The sequence below is a fragment of the Mus musculus genome, chromosome 17 (genome assembly GCF_000001635.26).
Source record: "Mus musculus strain C57BL/6J chromosome 17, GRCm38.p6 C57BL/6J".
NCBI classification, from domain to species: Eukaryota; Metazoa; Chordata; class Mammalia; order Rodentia; family Muridae; genus Mus; species Mus musculus.
The window spans coordinates 33,009,501-33,033,607 of NC_000083.6; the positions used below are offsets into that span (position 1 = coordinate 33,009,501).

The following is a 24,107-nucleotide window of genomic DNA, read 5'->3' on the forward strand; positions in this document are numbered from 1 at the left end:
TATACTCTCTATATATGTATACACACACACGCAAACACACACACACACTGGAGAAAAGGTCTACATTTGTAAGAACTATGCAAACCTCATACACACACCATATGCATACATACATTTAGCCCAAAAGTTCAAATGCACACAGGCTCAAATTTGTCAGTTGGAAAACCAAGAAAGGTGGATTGGGTTTTTAAATTATTTTTTTTTATCTATCTTATGTTTGTTTTAGTTATTTTGCCTGCATATATAACTGTGCTCTACATCATGCAATGCCACAGGAGACCAACAGAGAGCACTGGGTCTACTGATTGTTGTGAGCCACCATATATGGAGGCTGGGACTTAAGTCTGGACTTCTGGAAGAGCAGTGGTGAGTAGTTTTTTGCTTTTGTTTAAAGGCAGGGTTTCTCTGTGTAGCCCCGGCTGTCCTAGAGCTCACAGTGATCTTCCCGCCTTTGCCTTCAGAATGCTGAGATTAAAGGTATCTGCTACCACCTCTCATGTGCTCTTAACTGCCGATCAATCTCCAGCTCTCCACATTTTTGCTTTTATTAAAATATAATTACATCACTACCCCTCCCATATTCACCCCCCTACTTCCACCCAAAGTCTTTCATTATTATTTCACTGTTGTTACAGGTACATATAAATGAATAAACACGTAAATACAATTTGCTGAGTCTCTGCAGTGTTTCCTGCATGTATATGTGTCTAGGGCTTCTGCCTTCCAGGTACTGAAACAAAAGGCATATGACAGCATGCTCATCCACCCCTACATCAAGAATTTTAAAACACACACACACACACACACACACACACACACACAATTTAAATACAAAGATTAAAATTGAGTGGAAAAATAGTCCACAGAATATGAGAAAAATCTTTGCTAATTATAAAAACTTGACTGAGTTGACCATGGATTAATATGTTAAAAAAATTTAAAAAGAGTAATACTAAGCCAAATAATCAATATTAGACTGAACTGTTGCTATGACTGAATCCGGTGCAGGAGCTAATATAGCTACAGAATCCACCAGTCACTGGACGGCTAAAACCAGGTGAATAGACCTCTACCAGGAAAACTACAAAAGGTGTGCTGGTGGGCAGTTTATCCAGTAATTTCATAGCAACTGCTGCTGAGATGAACATCACCATCTGAACAGGAAATTGAGAAACTGAACTAAGCACAGACTCTAAAACAATGTTCCAAGGGTATCACAAAGCCACAGGCCAGAAGGTGAAATCCCATCAACTGGATACATAGTTTGTCTCTGCTATTCCCAGCTCAGTTAATGGACTTGAGTACTATAGCAAGAAAACAAACAGAAATGGAACTAGGAATATGTAAAAGGCATTATTTGCCTTGATTAATCTGGTTTCATTTCAGGTATACAGGAATGGTTCAACAGGCTTGAATCAGTAAATGTGTTATATAAATAAGCCCAATTATGTAAATCATATAATTAGGATATACAAAAGGCCTTTGACAAAGTCCTAAACCCTTTTATAATAAAGTCCGTGGGGGATACTAGAAAGGGGCGGAACATATCTCAATAGGTATATATGAAAAATCTATAGCACCATTATGCTAAATGGCAAAAACTCACAATGCATTTCAAGTAAAATTATGAACAAGACTAAAGTCAACTGTCATCAATACTATTTAATACAATGTTTGAAGTCATGGCTAAAGTAAAGGGATAACTAAGAATGGAAGAGGTCAAAGTATCCCTATTTGGAAATGCTACTATGCTACTGTGAAAGACTCCAAATATGTCACCAGAAAACTCCTAGAGCTGATAAGAATTTTCAGCAAAATGGCAGGTTACAAAATTAACACACTAAAATCAGCACCCTCCGTATTTATCAAAACAAATAAACAAACCTTGGGATAAATCTAATTAAGAAATTAAAGACCTATAGAATAAAAAATTTAAATACTGAAGAAATTGAAAACACCAGAAGATGCAAAGCCCTTTCGTGCTAATGAATAAGAATTAATACTGTGAAAATGACCTTTCGACCAAAAGCATTCTACATGTCTAGTGCAACTCCCATCAAGATTCTAATGCAGTTCTTCACAGAAGTAGAGAAAATGTGTCTTAAGATTTACATGGAAGCATAAGGCCCAGGAAAACCAATGAAGAAGAAACAACAACAACAAGAAAAAGATCCTAACAATAAAAACACAATTGGAAGTATCACTACTCCTGACTTCAAGTTATACTATGGAACAATAGTAATAGTAATGATTTTCAAAAGGGCCATAGTAGTAGAACAAAAACAAATACTGATCAATGGAATACAATTGAAGATCCAGATAGAAGTTCAAACAGCTACAGTTACTTGACTTTTACAAGACAAAAATACATATTGGGCAAAGGACAGAAAATGGTACTTGGAAACCTGAATATCCAAGTGGAAAAATGAAAGGTGACACATCACTCTGTTTTTAAAAAAATCAATTTCAAATGGATCAAAGAGTTCAGTGTTAGGCCTGAAACTGTGAAGCTACTAGAAGATAAAGTAGGGAGCACATTAAAATACACAGGCGCCAATAAGGATGCTCTGAATAGGAGTCCAGTAGCTCAGGAATAAGGCCAGCAATCAACTGCTGCCATGGTGTGGAACTTAAAGACTTTTATCCTGCACATAATCTGTCAATCAAGCAGTCCGCAGAATGGGAGAAAACTCTCTACCAGCTATGTCTAATAGGAGATTCCTGCAGAGAATACATTAAGTACTACAAAACTCCAAACAAATGGAAAACAACCCCATTAAAAATGGTGTATGTAATGAAAGTTTTCAAAGCTGAAAAAAATCAGTAAGAAAATTATAAAAAGTGTGTAATGAAAATTTGATCAACTTCATTTTTTCATCTTACACCTGTCAGAATGGCCAAGACTAAGAAAACAAATAATAAATGCTGATTAAAAACAAACTGCCGGGCAGTGGTGGCGCACGCCTTTAATCCCAGCACTTGGGAGGCAGAGGCAGGCGGATTTCTGAGTTCTAGACCAGCCTGGTCTACAGAATGAGTTGAGTTCCAGGACAGCCAGGGCTAAACAGAGAAATCCTGTCTTGAAAAACCAAACCAAACCAAACCAAACCAAACCAAACCAAACCAAACCAAACCAGGAAAATAGTAACCTTGACCTAATTGTTGATCAGAGTACACATTGGTTAGTTCAGCCATGATGGACATTAGTGTAGAGGTTCTTTTAAAAATAATTTAAAAATAGAACTGCCACATGTCCTAGCAATACTACTCCTGTGCACATACCCTAAGAGATAGATACTTGTACTTATGCACTCAAGGAAGTGGTACCTGCTTGAAACTATCAATGGTTGAGTAGATAGTGAAAACTTGGTACTTATATATACGGTGGAATCTCATTCATAGGTAAAGAATGAAATCATGAAATTGGAAAGAGACTTAGAACTGAGTGAAGACTTAGAACTTTCCAGACTCAGAAAGACAAACACCTAACGTCCTCCCTTTTATTCAGCTCCTAATCATACATTTTTTAAAAAAGATTTATTTATTTTATGTATATGAACACATTGTAGCTATCTTCAGACACACCAGAAGAGGGCATCGGATCCCATTACAGATGGTTGTGAGCCACCATGTGGTTGCTGGGAATTGAACTCAGGACCTCTGGAAGAACAGGCAGTGCTCTTAACCACTGAGCCATCTCTCCAGCCCCTACTCATACATTTTTATAGCAGTGTATTTGACATTGTATGCTATAAGGGTCAGGTAAATAGAAGAGGGTCACTCAAGTGTGAAAGGTGATACTACAACCTATTACATATGAAAACAGAAAGAGAAGAAATACTGAAGATAAAAACGTGTAACAGGGAAATGGTAGAATAGGGATAAATAGGGGGAAGAAATAACCAAATACAAGCATATATAAAAATCCATCTAGAAAATTATAAACTTATTTCAAGTATAAATTTTAGAGTATGAATGGAACCACCCTCAGTGAATGAATAATATTCCTACAAGAAGCCATGGGTTACTTAATGAAAATCCAAGTGCCAAGTGCAGGACATGCCACAGAGATCCCCTGCCAAATACAATCTGTTACCATTGCTCTTGGTTGCCTAGCAGAGCAAACTGTTAAGACCCTATTGCTGAAGTTACTGCACATCCCCCCCCCCCCCACCAGGGCACAGAGAAATCAAGCTGGAATTGAAAGATGCATACCTACTGGCTAGCCTTCATCATGCCAGAAGCAGTTATGTAGGCTGAAAGGGAAGAAATATCAGCAGTCTTACCTAAGTATATGTCCTGTGAACTATAATAATGACCTACCGGGCAACATGTACCTTAATAGTAAAATAGTGGAATAAATATTGCAGGGCTGAACAACCCATTTCTGACTGTATTAGAGGCCATTTCTACAGGAGAAAACTCATTCCAGTCCCCCCTCCTTCTCTCTTACTTCTCAGTATTTTTAATAACAAAATAAAATATGGTAAGATAAAAGAACCCCAAGAGAAGGTACAAGAATCAGAGACCCACCTGTTCAGACCACCTGGAGTCCCATAAAACACTAAACTGAAAGCTATAATGTATATGCAGAGAACTTGGTGCAGACTGGCTCAGACCCTATGCTCATTGCTTCAGTTTCTGTGAGTTCCTACGAGCTTTGCTTAATTGATTCAGAGGGCCTTGTTCACCTGGTTCCCTCCATCCTCTGGCTTCTACACTCTTCCTGCCCCTCTTTTGCAGGGTTTCCTGAGCTCTGAGGGGGGAGGGATTGATGGAGATATCTCATTTAGATGCTCTCCACATCATATCTTGCTGTGGATCTCTCTCTATTTGTGCCCATGTGCTGTGGGAAGAGGCCTATCTGATGATGGCTACATAAGGCACCAATCTATGAATATAGCAGAATATCATTTTATCAATAGTTATTTTTTTAGACCAGTAGTATTTGATTTTACCCTAGGTCTCTGGGATATCTAGTCTCTGGTTCTTGGTCACCCAGTATTGGATATAGATTCCATGTCATGGAAAGGATCTTAAATCAAACAACATTGGTTATTCCTATAAGCTTTGTGCTACCATTGCCCTAGCATATTTTGCAGACAAGACAGATTGTAGATCAAATAGTTTGTGGCTGGGTTGGTATTTACATTTCTCTTCTGGTAGCCTGCAAAGTACCTTCTCATACCAAAGACACTAGATGTAGTGAGAGTTCTATCTAGGCACCAGCTCTACCTCTTCATGTTCAATGAGTTGTGTGGATGGTGTTTTAAGCAAGGGGCCTTGCTATCAGTTTTCATACAACAGCCTATTGTCTTGGCAACATCCTGGGATTTTTAAAAAAAAGATTTATTTATGTATATGAGTATACTGTAGATATAGAGGTGGCTGTGAGCCTTCATGTGGTTGTTGGGTATTGAATTTGGGATCTCTGATCACTCTGGTCAACCCCGCTCGCTCTGGCTCAAAGATTTTATTTATTATTTTAAATAGGTACACTGTAGCTGTCTTCAGACACCCCAGAAGAGGGCATCAGATTTCATTGTGACTCACATTGTGAGTAACCTGTGGTTGCTGGGATTTGAACTCAGGGCCTTTGGAAGAGCAGTCAGCGCTGAGCCATCTCACCAGCCCCATCCTGGGATTTCTATGGGATCCCTTTGGCCAACAACTCAATTGGATGTGTCCTTATACTGGAAGCATTGTTTGCTGACAAGAGATGCATACCTAGTTCTTCAAACCCAGTTTAAAAGCCCGTGGCTGGTGAGGCCATAGGTCCTGGGGGAGGGGGAACTTATTACTATATTTACATGGTCACCTCGTCAAACCATCTTGTAAGCACTCACAACCAGAAATTAATGCTCTACACACTCTTCATCAGAGATGTTAGAAACCCATACCTGACCCAAGTGCCATGAATAAGCAATGGTAGAGTGTTGATTCCTAAATGGGCCATTCCCTTCCAGGACCAGAGAATAGTGTAAAAGAGGGGGTAGAATAAAGACAAAGGATTAAAAAAGTGAAGCAAAAACATGTAAAAACTTGCTGAGCAGAGTGGAATATGCCTTTAGTCCCAGCACAGGAGGCAGAGGTAGGCAGAACTCTGAGTTAGCAGACAGCCTGGTCTACATAGCTAGTTCCAGACATCTAGGGCTACATGACAGTGGAAAAATGATGTGTGTTGTGTATGTTAAGAACTCACTGTACCTATGGTAAAATCTGTACCAGATTGGGTCAATTCAATCATGAATAGGGGAAAGGAACATGAATCTCCCCTATCCAGTAGGAAGATATGTTGTGGTAAATCTCCAACCCAAATATGTCCCGGCAATGAAAACAGAACTCAATCAATACGAATACATGCTGTGCGCCTAGATTGGGCAGACCTGCTGCTACACTACCATCTTCCACATCTATGAGACCCCTTACAACTTGTGGTTTCTCCAGGCCATGAGCTTCTGCTCCGCTTTTCTTCTTCTTCCTCCTCCTCTGCATCCTCTCCCTCTTCCTTTATCTCCTCTCTCCACCTTCCCTTTTATCTGCCCAATCATCAGCCCTCCTTTATTTTACAAATTAAGGTGGGAAGCAGGTTTACAGGAGGGCTATCCACAACAGAGCTATTGACAGTTCATAGTTGTTGGGGACAGTCATCTTTTCAGTGGTACAGGCTCAGACAATTTGCTCTTCAGAAGATAATTTCTAATCTATGCTTGAGCAAGAAACTTGAGTTGGACTAAACTGGGGCACACATAAGACATGGAAGAAAAAAAGGTGACTTGTTAAAGATCTCAGCAAGAGAGGGTGGGAGATGAAAAGGAATGTGAGAGAGAAAAGGAATTAAATTAATTATGTAAGTGTTTAAAACTGTCAGAAAAATTAAGAGCAAGAAGGGACTGGAGACGTGGCTCAGCAGTTAAGATTTCTTGCTAGTGTTCAGAGTTGACTTTAGTTCCCAGCACCTATTTCAGCTGTTTGACAACAATCTATAACGCCAACTCCAAGGATCTGATAATTGTGGCCTCCACAGGCACCCATAGGAAGGTCAGTTTAAACATACACACTCACCAATAACAACAATTTCTTTAAATCATGCCCCACCCCCCCCAAAAAAAAACAACCCTACAAAACACACAGCCAAACATTGGCTTGTGCATTTTAGTCCTGGCCATTGGAAATCAGAGGCAGGTGAATCTACGTGTCTGAGGCCAGGCTGTACATAGTACCAGGGCAGCCAGAGCTACACTGTGAGACCCTTTCTCAAACAAACCAACCAAGGAAACAAACAAAAACCAAGCCAAACCAAACCAAACCAAACCAACCCCCCTGTAAAACACATACACAAAAATCTCATTTGAACAGAGGTGGTAGTGTAAGTTTTAATTCCAACTCTTTGGAGGCAAAGGCAGGAACTATGTAAGCTCTAGGCCAGCCAAGCATACATAGTAAGATCCTATCTACAAACAAAAAAAGAAACAAAACACTTATTAGAACACATACACTAAAAAGCACAAAATATAAAATCTATACAAATGCCAGAAACATTCCATTTTTCACATAAATGCAAGGAAATTGCAAAGGGGTTAATATTTTTAAAAAATGACATGTAAGAGTGAGAAAGCACTTTTAAGCAGCTTACAGTTTCACTTTCAAATGAACCACATTTACCAACAAACTAGATAAAATTAAGTCTACTGTTTTATTACAAATGTATCTCAGTTCAGTGACTCCAACAGCTCTACAGTAAAGTAGAAAAAGCACTGCCTCACTTCATTAAACAACACCCACTGAACTGAAATTAATTAATCACGCTTACATCACCTCAATGCAAATGTTTCTTTATATGGATGTGATTGTATTGCTAGAGACAGTGTCGTGTTAGATTCAGCAGTTCAAGAACCAGGAAATATAGGCAGGCAAAATCATGACATTATTCACCAAATCTTCTATCAGAAATATAAAAAAAAAAAAATAATGCAAACTAAAGATCTCATGTAAGAATCAGACAATGAAAAAATGCTCATAATTTTACTGTACTCCAGGTTATCCCCAGAAATATCCTGTGCAAATAAATTTGCTGTCTCCACATTTCTTATTCTTATAAGATTAGACTACATGATACTTCAGATTTTTTGAAAAAACACGTTTCTCCTATTTGCTTTGTACACATAATTTTTAAAAAAAAAGACTTATTTTATTTATATGTATATGCATCCCATGTGTTCTATCCCTACAGAGGCCAGAAGAGGGCATCACAGTTCTTAGATGGTTGTAAGCCACACAATGTTGATGCTGAGACAAACTCAGGCCCCCTGGCAGAGCAGCATGGGCTCTGAACAGCTGAACTGTCTCTCTAGTTTTTTCTTCTTGCAAAGAAAATTCTGCTTGCTTGTAACTAGCTCATCCTAAACTTCCCATGGAGTGTTCAAATCCACTATATCCATTATAACTCTCTACTCTTTACTATCCCCACCTTGCCCAGTGCTAGAATAAAAGGCACATCCTACCATGCCCAGTGCCATAGGATTTTATCCTATATATGCTTGCATATCAGGGATACAACTAACTTCTGAAAATTTCAATTGTTCTCTATATGTATATACACTTTAAATAATGGGGTTGTGTGGGGGTCCACATGTATACATGGAATTCAGAGGTAAATTTGGGGGATTAATTTTCTATTTCTACCATATGGGTCCCTGGGACGGAACTCAGATTCTCAAGCTTAGTAACAAGCACCTTTACCCGCCGAGCCTCTTTGTGAGCTGTTCTCACATTTTTTTCATGCATATAAGTTGTGCACAGACAAGTCCACCAGATACACTGCTGTAAAGTTCTCAGCTCTTCTCTGTCAGCTCTTTTGTGTGTATAAAGGAATGTGGAACACATAAAAGCTTCTTGATTCTTACATGTGTAAAGTTTCTCTCCAATGGATTCTTTCATGCTTCACAAGGTAGCTACAATCACTGAATGCTTTCCCACATTTTTTACACACGTAGGGTTTCTCTCCAGTGTGAATTCGTTCATGACGGTAACGGGCACTCTGATGTGTAAAGGCTTTTCCACAATGCTTACATATATAAGGTTTCTCTCCAGTGTGAGTTCTTTCATGGTTCCGAAGGTATGTGGAACACCTAAATGCTTTTTCACAATATTTACATGCATAGGGTTTCTCTCCAGTATGAGTTCTTTCATGATTGTGACACGCCTTCCGTTGAATGAAGGCTTTCCCACAATGCTTGCATGGATACGGTTTCTCTCCAGTGTGGATCTTTTCATGGCTGATAAGATGACTGGAATGAATGAATGCCTTGCCACACTTTTTACATACGTATGGTTTCTCTCCAGTATGAATTCTTTCATGACTATACCGGGTACTGGAATGGGTGAAGGCTTTCCCACAATGCTTACATGTGTAAGGTTTCTCTCCAGTGTGAGTCCTTTCATGGTTGCGAAGGCATGTGGACCATGTAAATGCTTTCCCACACTGCTTACACACATAGGGCTTCTCTCCAGTATGAGTTCTTTCGTGATTGTAGCAAGCATCTCGTTGGATGAAGGATTTGCCACACTGCTTACATGCGTAAGGTTTTTCTCCAGTGTGAATTCTTCCGTGATTGCGAAGGGATGTAGAACAAGTGAATGCTTTCCCACACTGCTTACAGACATAGGGTTTCTCTTCAGTGTGAATTACTTCGTGTCTGTAGCAGGCACTGTGATGACTGAAGGCTTTCCCACAATGCTTACATGTATAAGGTTTCTCTCCAGTGTGAGTCCTTTCATGGACAAGAAGGTGTGAGGAACGAACAAAGGCTTTGCCACACTGCTTACACACATAAGGTGTATCTCCACTGTGAATTCTTTCATGTTTCTGGAGGTATGAATAGTGTCTAAATGCTTTTCCACACTGACTACACACATAACATTCCTCTCCTGTATGAATTCTTTCATGGTAGACAAGTTGGCTGAAATGAACAAAGGCTTCCCCACATTGCTTACACATAAATGGCTTCACTCTAGTGTGGAGTTTTTCATACATCTGAAAATAAGCATATCTCTGGATGGCTTTATCAAACTGATTATATGTACCTTCACTGTCAATTCTCTCATAATTTTGATCAGAAGTGAGAATCCTATAGGCTTCATTAGGCTGTTTCTTTTGATAAACTATCTCTCTGGGACCTTCTAGTATGTGAGAGGGCTCAGAAGAAGTGACATCTGCATAACGTGTCTCATACTGAAAAGCTACATGCACATGTTCCTTATTCTCAAATGGTTTCGCTCCAGTTTCATCTGTGAGATGCACACGTGAAGGGGAGTGAGCACGGATGCCTCTTGCCCACACATTGCTTTCATACACTGCTGTTGCAGAAGGCATGCCCTTGTTAACAACATATTCTGGAATTCGGTGGTGGGCTTCTCCACGCTGAAAGCTATCTTCATATTTACAATTTCTCCCAATCATCTGAGTTCTGCAAAAAATGAAAAGAGCATAACTAATATTTTGTGATTAGCTAAGAGAAGTACCAGGGGCTAGGAGCTGTGGCTCACTTCTGTTAACTCCTGTTAGTAAAGTATTTAGGAGGCAGCAGTAGAGTGACACCAGCTTTGAGGCCCACATAGAAAGAGCCTGTACTAAGTGTTGCGTTTACTCTTATAAGGATTTTTTCCCCCCAGGAGTTTGGAGCCTTGTGGGTTCCTCATGCTCCACTGGAATACATGCACACATTCCTATAGAGGTAATACTAATGAGATGCCATGGGCTATGTAAAACTAACTAACTAACTAACTAAGAAGGAAGGAAGGAAGGAAGGAAGGAAGGAAGGAAGGAAGGAAAGGAAGGAAAGGAAGGAAAGGAAGGAAAGGAAGGAAAGGAAGGAAAGGAAGGAAAGGAAGGAAAGGAAGGAAAGGAAGGAAAGGAAGGAAAGGAAGGAAAGGAAGGAAAGGAAGGAAAGGAAGGAAAGGAAGGAAAGGAAGGAAAGGAAGGAAAGGAAGGAAAGGAAGGAAAGGAAGGAAAGGAAGGAAAGGAAGGAAAGGAAGGAAAGGAAGGGAAGGAAAGGAAGGAAAGGAAGGAAAGGAAGGAAAGGAAGGAAAGGAAGGGAAGGGAAGGGAAAGGAAAGGAAAGGAAAGGAAAGGAAAGGAAAGGAAAGGAAAGAAAGAAAGAAAGAAAGAAAGAAAGAAAGAAAGAAAGAAAGGGAGGGAGGGAGGGAGGAAGGAAGGAAGGAAGAAAGGAAGGAAAGAAAGAAAGGAAGAAAAAAAGAAAGAAAGAAAGAAAGGAAGGAAGGAAGGAAGGAAGAAAGGAGGAAGGAAGGAAGGAAGAAAGGAAGGAAGAAACCTTTTTTTATAATAAAGATTTATTTATTTATTATAAGAAACCTTCTTTTTAAAAAAAGACAAAAAAGTACTGGAAGAGGGATGTGAGGAAGGATGCCAGAGGAGTTGGTGAGGAAGGAGGACAGATCTATGATTAGATACATTGCATACATGTATGAAATTATCAAAGAATAAGTTTTTTAGAAATGTCTACACCAGTTAACAATGGGGAATATGACTTATATAAAGGATGTGGATCAAGTATGATGCAATTGAAATATCTGAATATAGTTCATGAGATTTATTGAAGCTAGATCCAAATTAAAACTAAAATTCACTATACTTAACATATATCCAAATTCTAAAGTAAACCTGATAAAAGAATATTAAATACTTGTGTGCATGAAGAAAAGGTTGTATATATACAACAAAGTCTTACATTGCTTAATGTAAGACATTTAGGAAATCTTAATAGATTAAAGAGATGGACTCCTCAACAACTCTGGATGCACAAACTCAGTGTTGGTTTTAGAAGTTTGTCAAAGAACCAATTTACATTGAGATGTAGTTGGATCATTGGTTTTTCATATTTCCTAAAACAAATTGCAAACATTTGATGCCAATCCCCCTCTTTGAATGTGGATTACCTCAGACTTCTGACATTAGCATAGTCCTCTTCAATGTTTTCTTCTGTTTTCCCTGGAAGTAAATCAAAAGAAACCATTTTGACTTTTCCAACACTAGAAAACACCTATAGTCTACCTTTTACTGTAGTGTGATTTGACCTGCTCCTTCACCATCATGTCCCCTTTCCACATTCAATTCATGAAACTACACAGGTGAGCAAGAAACAGCTGTTCTCTCACTGAAGAAGCAGGAGAATCAGTGTTGTTACCTATGGAGATCAGGTTCATAAAGGTTTCTGTCATCACATCTCTGTAGAGCTTCTTTTGACTGGAATCCAACAGAGCCCACTCTCCTGGACTGAAGTTCACAGCCACATCCTCAAAGGTCACAGGCTCCTAAAACAATAGGGAGATGGTTAGGATTAGCAGCCAATTTGACAAGACCTGCTACCTTGACAGGGCCAGGCCATTGTCGTGAAAGCTGGAGGGTAAGAGTACTAATAGAAATGTAGACAGGCAGCCCACCTGTGTCATTTTAGAGAGAAACTGGAGCTCTATCAGAAACAGACAGAGGGCATTTGTGTCCTACCTTTGCCACAAATCTGGATTCATTCTGCTCAGGGCTTAAGATCCTCAATGAAGTTGACTATAAAGACAATGGAACCGGGCATGGTGGCACACGCCTTTAATCCTAGCACTCAGGAGGCAGAGGAAGGCGGATTTCTGAGTTCAAGGCCAGCCTGGTCTACAGAGTGAGTTCCAGGACAGCCAGGGCTACACAGAGAAACCCTGTCTCAAAAAACAAAAACAAAAAAAAAAAAACAAACCCCAAAACAACAAAAACAAAACAAAACAAAAAACCAAAAAAAGACTAATTTATTTGACAGAGGAAAGGAGAGTGTGCAATCTTAAAGTCTTAGACAAGCAGATCACAGACAAGGCAGCAGTATTGATTGAAGAGGCCAGCACTGGACACTGGGGCAATACAGAGGTGGGCAAGAATAGGGAATAACAACAATTTGGGACTGCACTTGGCTTGGATAGTGTAAATATCCATTTCTGAAAATTGCATCTTGTAACTTATTGTCAATCTAATACCCTCTATGGGCCAGAATGCAAGTATGGCTACCTTAAACATTATTCCACTAATGTATTCCTAAATACATTATCCCACTTAGCAAAACTTTGCTAATTTCTGGACTTCGTTCAAATACAAATTAGAACACATCCAGCCTATCTGGTTTGAAACTAGTTTTAGGTACATGGGCACATAGGCACAGTTTACAAATGAACCCGTAAGAAGAATCGTTTTTCTATTTTACGCTTATGTATAACTTGGCAAGGATGTGACACATTCTGATAAATTATGGCAAAGGACGTGTGCTGTGAACAAAGACTTATCGCAAATCAGCCTATCGATCAGAATCATCTGGGAGTGTTGCCATCCTTAGCAACCAAACCCCTTTCAACTCTGTAACAACGAGTAACCTCACGCCTCAGCACTGCAACCAAACTTTGTAGCTACATTTGTTGTAAAGGGCTGGAGAGATGGCTCAGCAGTTAAAAGTTAACCTCTTAAACAGGAGTGGAGTTTGTCCCCAGCACCCACTTCCAGGTGGCATGTAACTAATCCCAGGTGATCTGACTTCTGTGGCATTCACTGGCACTAACGCTCTCCTGCACACTGACATACATTTAAACAAGTTTTAAACAAATCTATAGCAAATGTGCTTCTTGGTATTCATGCGGTTCCCCTAACAAGTGGAACAGGGGCTACCTCTGTCTCTCTTCCCTGCTTTTGGATGCCCTTTCCCTCTACTTGGAATGTCTAGATGGGGCCTTTTTGGGAGAGGATGTGCCTAGACCTGCTGTGACTAGATGCCCCAAGGTGGGGTGGTACCCAAGGAGGGGGACTCCCTTTTCCGAGGGTAGGAACAATGGGAAGAGGGATTTGTAAGGGTGGGACTGGGAAGAGAAGGGCGGGGCTGTGATCAGGATATAAAATGAATAGAAAACAATTTAAAAAAGAAAATATATCATTTTGTTTGTGTGTTTTGTTTTGTTTTTTTGAGACAGGGTTTCTCTGTGTAGCCCTGGCTGTTCTGGAACTCACTATGTAGACCAGGCTGGCCTTGAACTCAGAAATCCGCCTGCTTCTGCCTCCCAAGTGCTGGGATTAAAGGCATGCGCCACCACGCCCGGCAATATATTGTTTTGTAAAAGCAGGTGTTTCTTTTCCCTCCTCCTCCTCCTCCTCCTCTTCTTTCTTCTTCTTCTTCTTCTTCTTCTTCTTCTTCTTCTTCTTCTTCTTCTTCTTCTTCTTCTTCTTCTTCTTCTTCTTCTTCTTCTTCTTCTTCTTCCTCTTCCTCCTCCTCCTCTTCCTCCTCTTCTTCTGCCCTCCATTTTATCCTCATTCTTGTGTGTGAGTTACAGAGTGTCACTGCCTCAGGAGTTGGTGTGTGCTTGTGGAGACAAGCAGAACAGTAAAAGGACAAAGAGAAAAAAATTCTTTTTGGGCACAGATTACAGAAAACAACTACAAGCTACTGTGTTGCTGGCCACATGTAATACTGAGAAATGATGGTGGAAAATGGCTTTGTTCTGGGCGCTGGAGCATGGAGCAAACTGAGGCACAAGTTCCACAACCACCCCAAGTAAGTAAGCCTCTGATTGGGAAGGCTTTTGACATAAGTTTAACATAAGTTTCAATAACCTGTTCTTTCTAATTATGATGTAATAGCCACTTTATGGATTATTTCTCTCCTATTCTCTAATCAAATCCCAAGGAAGCAGGAAGAAGGTTCTCTCAAATCAGAGCCTTTCCTTGACTCTCTTTACTAGATAAACCTCTCATGCAAACAGTGACTCAACGCAGGAGTCAGTGCTTTTACAAGAGGGTTATTGGGGGGTTCGTGTTCTCCAACTGGAGGTCCCACACACGTATTAAGTCGCAGAAAAGGCTTTGACAACATGGGACTCCACTTGTCTTGGGCTATGTACATACACTACTCAACAAGTCATACCCCCACCCCTCTGCATTAAATGTTGGAAATAAGTTCCTCCCCTTAGAAAACGTAACAAAAACCTATTCCTAGTCAAATACAAACCAGTACACATCCAAGACATCTGGAAATTGGACCAATCCAGTCCTAGCTAGTTTTTGCTCATAGGCTCATTAAGGCAAACTGTGCCCTTGAAGGGATTTTTTTTTTAAGAGAACCATTATTTATGGTATTATGCCTAAACATACTTAGGAGTGCACATGATTGTAACCAGATGTATTACGAAAAATGACATATTAACTCTGTCAATGATGAAGATGTGATTTTTATGGAAGAAAATAAGTGGACAAAAATACAAAGGACCTCAATGTCACACATCAAAACAATCTCTTTATTATAGATGTGCCAAAGTATGAAATTCTCACAATACTTTAGACTAGGCCAGTCAAATTCCAGCATAGATTTGGGAGGAGCTCACAAGATCCACTTCAGGATGGCTGTTGGGGGAGAGTCAGTATTCCTTTGTGCCCTACGGGTAGGTTGATCATGTTCCAATGGATGAGGCCATACCCATCCATTTTCATCTGTAGTTCCTAATGCTATTTGCATTTTGCATTTCTTATGAGAATACTCTGTTCAGGTTCACAGTTGTGATCGTTGTCTTCTTGTTCTTCTTCCTCCTCTTCCTTTTGAGTTTTCGAGAAAGGGTTTCTCTGTGTAGTCCTGGAACTCACTCTGTAGACCGGGCTGGCCTCAAACTCAGAGATCTACCTGCGTTTGCCTCCTGAGTGCCAGGATTAAAGACAGGTGCTATCATGCCTGGATGCTATAGTCCACACTTCTCTTTTGAACTTTTTATTGATTCTTTCTGAGTTTCACATCATGTATCCAGTACTGCTCATCTCCCTGTCCTCTCCCTGCCCGTTGCCCCTCAAAACTAAAAAACACAAAACAACAACACAAACAACACAGCATAGAAAAAACGTCTCGTCGTGGAATCTGTAGAATGTCAGTGTCCACAACATACTTTCCGTTCACACATCTTCACTTGCAAATGTTGTTGCAGGGATTCACTGGTCTGGTTTGAGGTCTCTGACTGCTGTGACATCATCAATATTGGATCCTCACCAGGACTTCTTATGGTTATTCTGTTGTTGCCTGTGGCATGGCGATCCTGCAGCTTTGGAACAGCAGGACTGGCCCTTTCACACATCACAGCTGTTTGCAGATGATATAGATTTTGGGGTGGGCCAACTCAGAGCTCTGAATCTGGGCCTGGGTAGTAGCTGAACTGGTCAGCCTGCTGGTTCCCCTTATCTCTACCACCAGATCAAGCTTTTCAGCACTGGCCACCCAAAGCCACCATCAGCAGGAGGGGTATCAGCTTTCCTACACTCATGCTTTCAGAGCTGGATCACCTACACTCTTGCCTCCAGAGCCAGCTTCACTGTGCTGCCCAGTCAAGCAGGGCCCATTTTCCCAAGCGCTACAGTCTGTGAGGGTCTGGGACAGCTCTCCTGCTCTTGCACCTTGGGGGCTGACTCATGTGCCTTTGCCATCAGGGTCAACTCCACTGAGGTGCCCAGGTGAGGGGCAGGCATAGTTCTCCTGAGCTAATGACATTTTGGGCAGCTTTCCTGATTGCCAGAGGCAGCGAGGGGGGTGCAGAGGGCATCACCTCATGCATGCACACCATTCCATGGTAAACGAATGATGGGGTCAGCTTTCCCATTCTCACACCCTTGAGGCTGGCTTAACCACACACCCACCAGGTAGGGCCAGCTCCAGTGTGCTGCCTGGGCAGGGTGCAGGGCCCTCTTTCCCTAGTGCTGCCTCAGGTGAGAGATGGGGCCAGCTCTCCAGAGCACCACATCCAGTGAGGAGCAGGGCCACTTATGCATAGACCCTGGACATCCACATGGATTCTGGTGGCTGCCCTGACCAGGGCCATCCCCATGTTCTCTAGTAGTAATGCAAGCCATGAAATCAACACTGACCCCTGCAACGGCTGCATAGCCATGGACTTAGACATGGCCTTCAGTGGCAGCTTGGGCTAAGACCTAATCATGGTCTCAGGTGGTGGGGCTGGCTACTCATAACAGGCTACTCCTGTCTACCCTGGAGTCTCCAGTTCCAACTCTCTTCAGAACGCTCAAGCCATTTCACTTCTCTTTCTCTCCGATCTGACAACTACATACTCACATTGTGGTTGTTCTTGCTACAGATTGGCTATGCAACTGGCAGGCCCCTGGGGGATACCGTCTATCCATGCTGCATGGTGTGGCAGTGAGCGGGTGACTGTGACTCCCTGTGCCATGCACTAGAGGGCAGGTTTGTGGGTGGCATGGCTGTCTGCAGTTCTCTCCCTGTCTTCCTCCTTCTGCACTGTGCTGCCTGGATTTAATTTGATTTAATCTGATTTTTATGAGTCCTAGGCATAAGACACATTTGGCCACCAAGCGAGGCATTACGCTAGATGAACAAAGGACTGCCACTGCCCAATGTAAGAACACCACCACCAAGGTGTGTCTTTGACCACTACCGTGTGTGTGTGTGTGTGTGTGTGTGTGTGTGTGTGTGTGTGTGGTGGGGGAGGGGAGCACAGTCTACATTTTAGTTGGTGTTTGATGTCTTGGTTTTTAGCAAAAAGGAGGGCTAGGAACTGGGTTAACCAAATAGCATCACGAAACACTACTAATTTGTAAGCTAATTTAAAATACAGTTTTCTTGGAGAGAATAGGAAAAAAACCTCACTATGTAGCCCTTGTTGGCCTGGAACTCTGTTTGCAGACCAGGCTGGCCACAAGCCCACATAGATCTAAACAAACACAAGTACCACATATTAGTGAATAATGTTACTCCCAAATGTCACAGGGACAGGTCATCATCATATAGGATTTTGGCCAGAGAGCCCTCTGCTATCCACCCCCCAACCCTTAGTGGCATCCTGTCTTAGTTAGGGTTTCCATTGCTGTGAAGAGACACCATGACCAAGGCAACTTGTATAAAGGACAACATTTAATTGGTGCTGGCTTACAAGGCAGGAAGCATGGCAGCATTCAGGCAGACATAGTGCTATAGAAAGAGCTGAGAATTCTGCATCTTGATCCAACTGCAGCCAGGAGAGAGACTGGCGTCCTGACACAGCTAGGAGAAAGCTCTCTTCTGTAATGGGTGCAGTCTGAGTATAATAGGAGACCTCCAAAGTTCATCCCACAGTGACACACTTCCTCCAACAAGGCCACACCTCCTAACAGTACCAGTTCCTTTGGGCCAAGCATATTCAAATCACCACATTCCACTCCCTGACCTCCATAGGCTTGTTCAAACACATGACTCTATGGGGGCCACACCTAGCCATAGCATAATGCAAAAATACATTTAGTCCAACTTGAAAAATCCCCATGGACACTGGACGGTTGGAGTCTGATTTTGTTTTTGATTGTGACTGTGCCCTGATATTTTTCCCTCTTGAAGGAAGAAAGTATTTTAGTGGAGCCCACAGTTAAGAGACTTTTAATTATTTAAAGACTTTGGATTTAAAGAGATTGGATATTTTAAAGGAATTGAAATTTTAGTATGTAAGTGTCTTAGTCAGGGTTTCTATTCCTGCACAAACATCATGACCAAGAAACAAGTTGGGGAGGAAAGGGTTTATTCAGCTTACACTTCCACACTGCTGTTCATCACCAAGGAAGTCAACATACTGCTGGAACTCAAGCAGATCAAGAAGCAGGAGCTGAGCCGGGCGTGGTGGCACACGCCTTTAATTCCAGCACTCGGGAGGCAGAGGCAGGCTGATTTCTGAGTTCAAGGCCAGCCTGGTCTACAAAGTGAGCTCCAGGACAGCCAGGGCTATACAGAGAAACCCTGTCTCGAAAAACCAAAACCAAACCAAAACAAAACAAAACAAGAAACAGGAGCTGATGCAGAGGCCATGGAGGGATGTTCTTTACTGGCTTGCCTCCCCTGGCTTGCTCAGCCTGCTCTTTTATAGAACCCAAGACTGCCAGCCCAGAGATGGTCTCACCCACAAGGGGCATTTCCCCCTTGATCACTAATTGAGAAAATGTCTTACAGTTGGATCTCATGGAGGCATTTCTTCAATTGAAGCTCCTTTCTCTGTGATAACTCCAGCTGTGTCAAGTTGACACAAAACTAGCCAGTACAATTGACCCCTTATCAACTTGACACACAAATACATCACTAGCAAGCCTCAACCCTTAGTTCTTATTCATCCCCAAGATCTAAACAACTTTAAAAGTCCCACAGTCTTTACATATTAAAAGTTCAATCCTTTTAAAATATCCAATATCTTTTAAAATCCAAAGTCTTTTTACAATTAAAAGTCTCTATTAACTGTGGGATCCACTAAAATATTTTCTTCCTTCAAGAGGAAAAAATGTCAGGGCACAGTTATAATCAAAAGCAAAAATTAAACTCCAACTGTCCAATGTCTGGGATCCAACTCACAATCTTCTGGGCTCCTCCAAGGGCTTGGGTCACTTCTCCAGCCATGCCCTTTGTAGCACACACCTTGTCTTCTAGGCTCCAGCTGCCTGTACTACACTGCTGCTTCTGTTCTTTGTGGTCATCTCATGGTACTGGCATCTCCAAAATGCTGCTGTCTTCCACTGTAACTAGGCTTCACCAATAGCCTTTCATAGGCTCTCTTCATGGTGCCAAACCCCAACTCCTTTGCATGACCCCTTCAGTCCTGGGCCACCAATTGCAACTGAGGCTGCACCTCACCAATGGCCTTCCATGGCCTCTCACAGTGCCGAGCCTCAGCGTGACCCCTTCATGCCTTCAAAACCAGTACCACCTGGGTAACTCTTACACATTACCAAGTCCAGTCACAGCACAAGGTACAACCTTGGCTAGCTCTCGAACACAGCCTCTGTGCTTTCAGAAAACACTTCCCAGAAGATGTCACCTCAATGATTCTGGTGTCTTCTTAATCACCGCTAATTTCTTAGCTCCAGCTAACCAGCATCAATAGTCCCAGTAATGCAAAGTTTTGCTTTAGTAGTTCTGGTATCTTGTTAATCACAGCTGATTCTTCAGCCCCAGCTAACCAGAACCACAGAATCTTCCAATCAAAATAGCAACGGCCCTGATAAGAGTCTGTAATCTTCCCTCTGAAATTTCACAAGCCAGGCCTCCATCTTCTGCACTGTTCTCAACATTATCTTCCAAGTTCCTACACAACATCCCACAAAGCTCTTGACACCAAATGGATATTCTGGCCCAAAGATCCAAAGTCCTTCTACAGCCCTCCCCCAAACATGGTCAGGTTGTCACAGGAATACTCCACTATGCTGGTACCAATTTGTCTTAGTCAGGGTTTCTATTCCTGCACAAACATCATGACCAAGAAACAAGTTGGGGAGGGAAGGGTTTATTCGGCTTACACTTCCATATTGCTGTTCATCACCAAGGAAGTCAGGACTGGAACTCAAGCAGGTCCAGAAGCAGGAGCTGATGCAGAGGCCATGGAGGGATGTTCTTTACTGGCTTGCTTTCCCCTGGCTTGCTCAGCCTGCTCTCTTATAGAACCCAAGACTGCCAGCCCAGAGATGGTCCCACCCACAAGGGGCATTTCCCCCTTGATCACTAATTGAGAAAATGCCTTACAGTTGGATCTCATGGAGGCCTTTCCTCAACTGAAGCTCCTTTCTCTGTGATAACTCCAGCTGTGTCAAGTTGACACAAAACTAGCCAGTACAGTAAGAATTTGCAAAGACTGTGGAACTTTTAAAGTTATTTAGCCCTCAGTCACATCAGTGTTGAAAGTTCAAAATTCAAAGTCTCTTTTGAGATTCATGTAATCTCTTAACTGTAATCTCCTATAAAATCAAAATCAAAACACAGATTGTATACTTCCAACATATTATGGCACAGGATATACATAATTATTGCAAAACATCATAGCAAGGAAATACTGGACCAAAGCAAGAAAATACCAGCTGGCCAAACTCCAAACTCCATGTCCAATGTCAAAGCACTCTTCATATCTCTAACTTCTTTAATCCTTGTTGATAGTTGTTGACAGATCTGGCATTCAGCAACAACAAAATTCACTATTTGGGGCTGGTTCCACTCCCTATTAGCAGCTTTCCTCAGCAGGTAGGATCTTGTTCTAAAGTAAGCACTCCCTTAATCTGTTTATCTCCTCAAATACAGGATTTAGCTCAATTGTACTTCCTGGTCCCTTTTATTACTTAAACCAAACATTTTGTATTTTTCCTTCCTAAGGTGGCTAATCTTGATTAAAATACTCTCCATGAGAGTACACCAGAGGGCAAAGTCTATGCTGAGCTTTTCTGAGACTTCCTTTGTCAATGCAATTAGTATAAATCAGCAGACTCTTTAAGCAAGGATAAAAGGCAGCAACACTCTTCACTAAAACATCATAAGAACGAACTCCAGAGATTGAATCACCCTCAGCCCAATGTCTTCCATATTCCTGCTAGGATGGCCCATTAAGTCCCACTTAAAGCATTCCATGACTTTGCAAATCCCAAGTCCCCAAATCTACATTCCTCCAAACAAAAACACGGTCAGGTCTATTCCCAGCAACACCCCACTCCTGAATTGAAAATATAATGACTGGAGGATATGAGCAGTACCGTGAAATGCTGTGTTCAGTGCATGGCACGGCTGCTGCATACACGAGTTAACAATAGCTTGTGGTTACCCACACAAATACTGCATGAAATCATGCCAGTAAAATAACTCCAGCAATGGACTTGGGAGTGGCTTCCAAAGCCCCACCATTAACTGAGAGGCAACTGCTGGAATTTCAGGATTTCACTATGATCAGCAATGGCTCATATTTTTAATCCCCTCAACACCATTTCTAAACTCCTTCTCTTATATGTGATTATTTTTCCCATATAAGGAAGACAGTTAGGTCTTCTACTCTAATCACCCCCTTGTACGTGGTGTGCTTGAGCATGCATCCTCACATGGGCACAGGCACATGCGCACTTGCTTGCACACACACTCACACACACACACACACACCTGACATTCGAATGGACAATTGTTAACAAACATTTGTATGTCTTTAATGTGTAACTCTTATTGCAATAAACTATATAACTATATTTTGCTTGATTTCCTTTTTTTTAATTTATTTTTTATACACATAAAAAATATGTGTGTCTGTGTATGGTTGTGTGTTTACAATTTGTGTGCAGGCTCTAGAGGCCAGAGAAGAATGTCAGGAGTTGGATTTACAAGTGTTTGTGAGCTGCCCAACCTGGCTCTGGGAACAGAATCCAGGTTCCCTTGCAAAAGTGGTAAGCATTCTTGACAATTGAGTCATCCGACTCTTGAGATCCTACACTTTCATTTTACTTTGGTATTATTTTCTCTTTGAATTCTATTAGAAAATCAAAAATGCTCTTTTCTAAATACTGTGTCCCAAGACTTTAAAAAAATTCATTGTACAAGTAATTTAAATTTATTTTCAAATAATAGTATAACTATAACCATGTTTCATAACAATGTTACCCTCTCCAAGGTCCTTCTCATTTTAGTATGTAACTGCTCATTATTTTACCTATAATTAGCTAAAATTGTTATTTTACTTATAATTAGCTAAAATTACCTAGTACCTGCTAACGTTCCCATCAATTTGAGCATGAATACAATACAGAGAGAATTTTAAAAAGTAGTCATTTTCTTTGTATTATTTAATACTTTTTATGCATAGCAGGATATAAAATCAATATACAGTAAGCAATGTCATTTCTCTACTCCAATAAAGACTAGAGTGGAAGGGAAAATCAGAAACAAAATACCATTCATGGTAACGGGAAAAGAATTAGAAATAAAGCCCAGTAAAAGGGTAAAAAGACTTCAGCGATGACAACTTCAAATAGTAAAGAAATAGAATACTCAAGTCCACGAAGTGGCAGAAATAATACTGTTCAAATGAATATTCTACTGAAAATACCAACTCCCCCACACCCCTAAAAGAATGTCATCTGGTAAATACTGATCAAATACTCTTAGTCACAATTTCTTCTATTTGGAGAACCGGCCTCCAGCACACAAGCAAACGATGTAGATTGGCAAGCACCTGATCTACTTTACAGGGCTCACAAAAACGAAGTCTAGGAAAGCTTTTTAAAAACCCGAATTTTGGCTTCAGAAATGGTCAGGGGGAAAAAACCCATCATTGTACTTCTCTACTTTCTCTAAGATTGAAAAATTTGGCCTACTCACAGACGGCACAATTAAATACTCTTTAATCTCATCTTTAAAGGGCAGCGCGCGCGCGCACACACACACACACACACACACACACACACACACACACACACACACACACACACAGAGAGAGAGAGAGAGAGAGAGAGAGAGAGAGAGAGAGAGAGAGAGAGAGAGAGAGAGATTAATAAGTTCTCCCGGCCTAGTGTTCAACTGCAGTACTGTGAAGAATATAATTTACAAAGGCGATGAGAGAAAAGAATCGAAAGCAGCAGAGATATGCCTATAAGGCATACGAGCAACTGCTCACACCACCCAAGTCCCCTTACACCACAGTCTGGACTCCGCGTCACCAACCTGCAGTGCTGCAGTGTCTGCGGAGGCGCAGGTTCCAGGTGAGGACTAACCCCATGAAGATAGGGGCCTGGAACGAAGTAGCTTCCCTAGGACAGAACAGAGCGGGCTCCGGTGCCCGGTCGCCTGCTCTGCGCACAATTCCAGTGTCCCGCTCCAAGGCACACTAGGCTGCACAGCACCAAGGGAACGGCAGGCAACAGCGCCACAGACTGCAGTGTCACAAAGCTTTCACTTACGACTCCAGGAGCCCAAGGCATACTCACCATTTCCTCTTTCATATGCATCCAGGTGTTCTTCCTAATAGGCCTAAATACAGGAGATATAGTCCAGCCCCAACACCACCACAGACCTTCTCAACAACACAGGACTCAAACATGGCGGCAAGGGCGGGACCTTCCGAATGTACCGGTTCGTCATTGGACAGTTCATGAATAGCAGTAACAGCATCCCTGATTGAGGAAAGATAGTGACAGCCTTGAGCTTAAATGCCTTAATTAATAACATTCCTCTTTCCCAGTGCAGTTAGAATAGCGGATTCTTTTGTACGCCAGTTTTTTTGTTTGTTTGTTTGTTTGTTTTCCTTTTGTTT

General features: G+C 41.5%; 1 protein-coding gene across 1 annotated transcript; it reads right to left on the bottom strand.

Moving 5' to 3' along the window:
* Positions 1–7,363: 7,363 nt before the first annotated feature.
* Zfp763 (zinc finger protein 763) lies at positions 7,364–23,881 on the bottom strand. Its single transcript, NM_028543.3, has 4 exons — positions 23,782–23,881; positions 12,206–12,332; positions 11,958–12,009; positions 7,364–10,469 (listed from the first exon to the last, which is right to left on the bottom strand). Exons 1-4 carry the CDS (start codon positions 23,800–23,802, stop codon positions 8,903–8,905), a joined length of 1,767 nt encoding a protein of 588 aa, NP_082819.1. The 5' UTR covers positions 23,803–23,881; the 3' UTR covers positions 7,364–8,902.
* Positions 23,882–24,107: the final 226 nt, after the last annotated feature.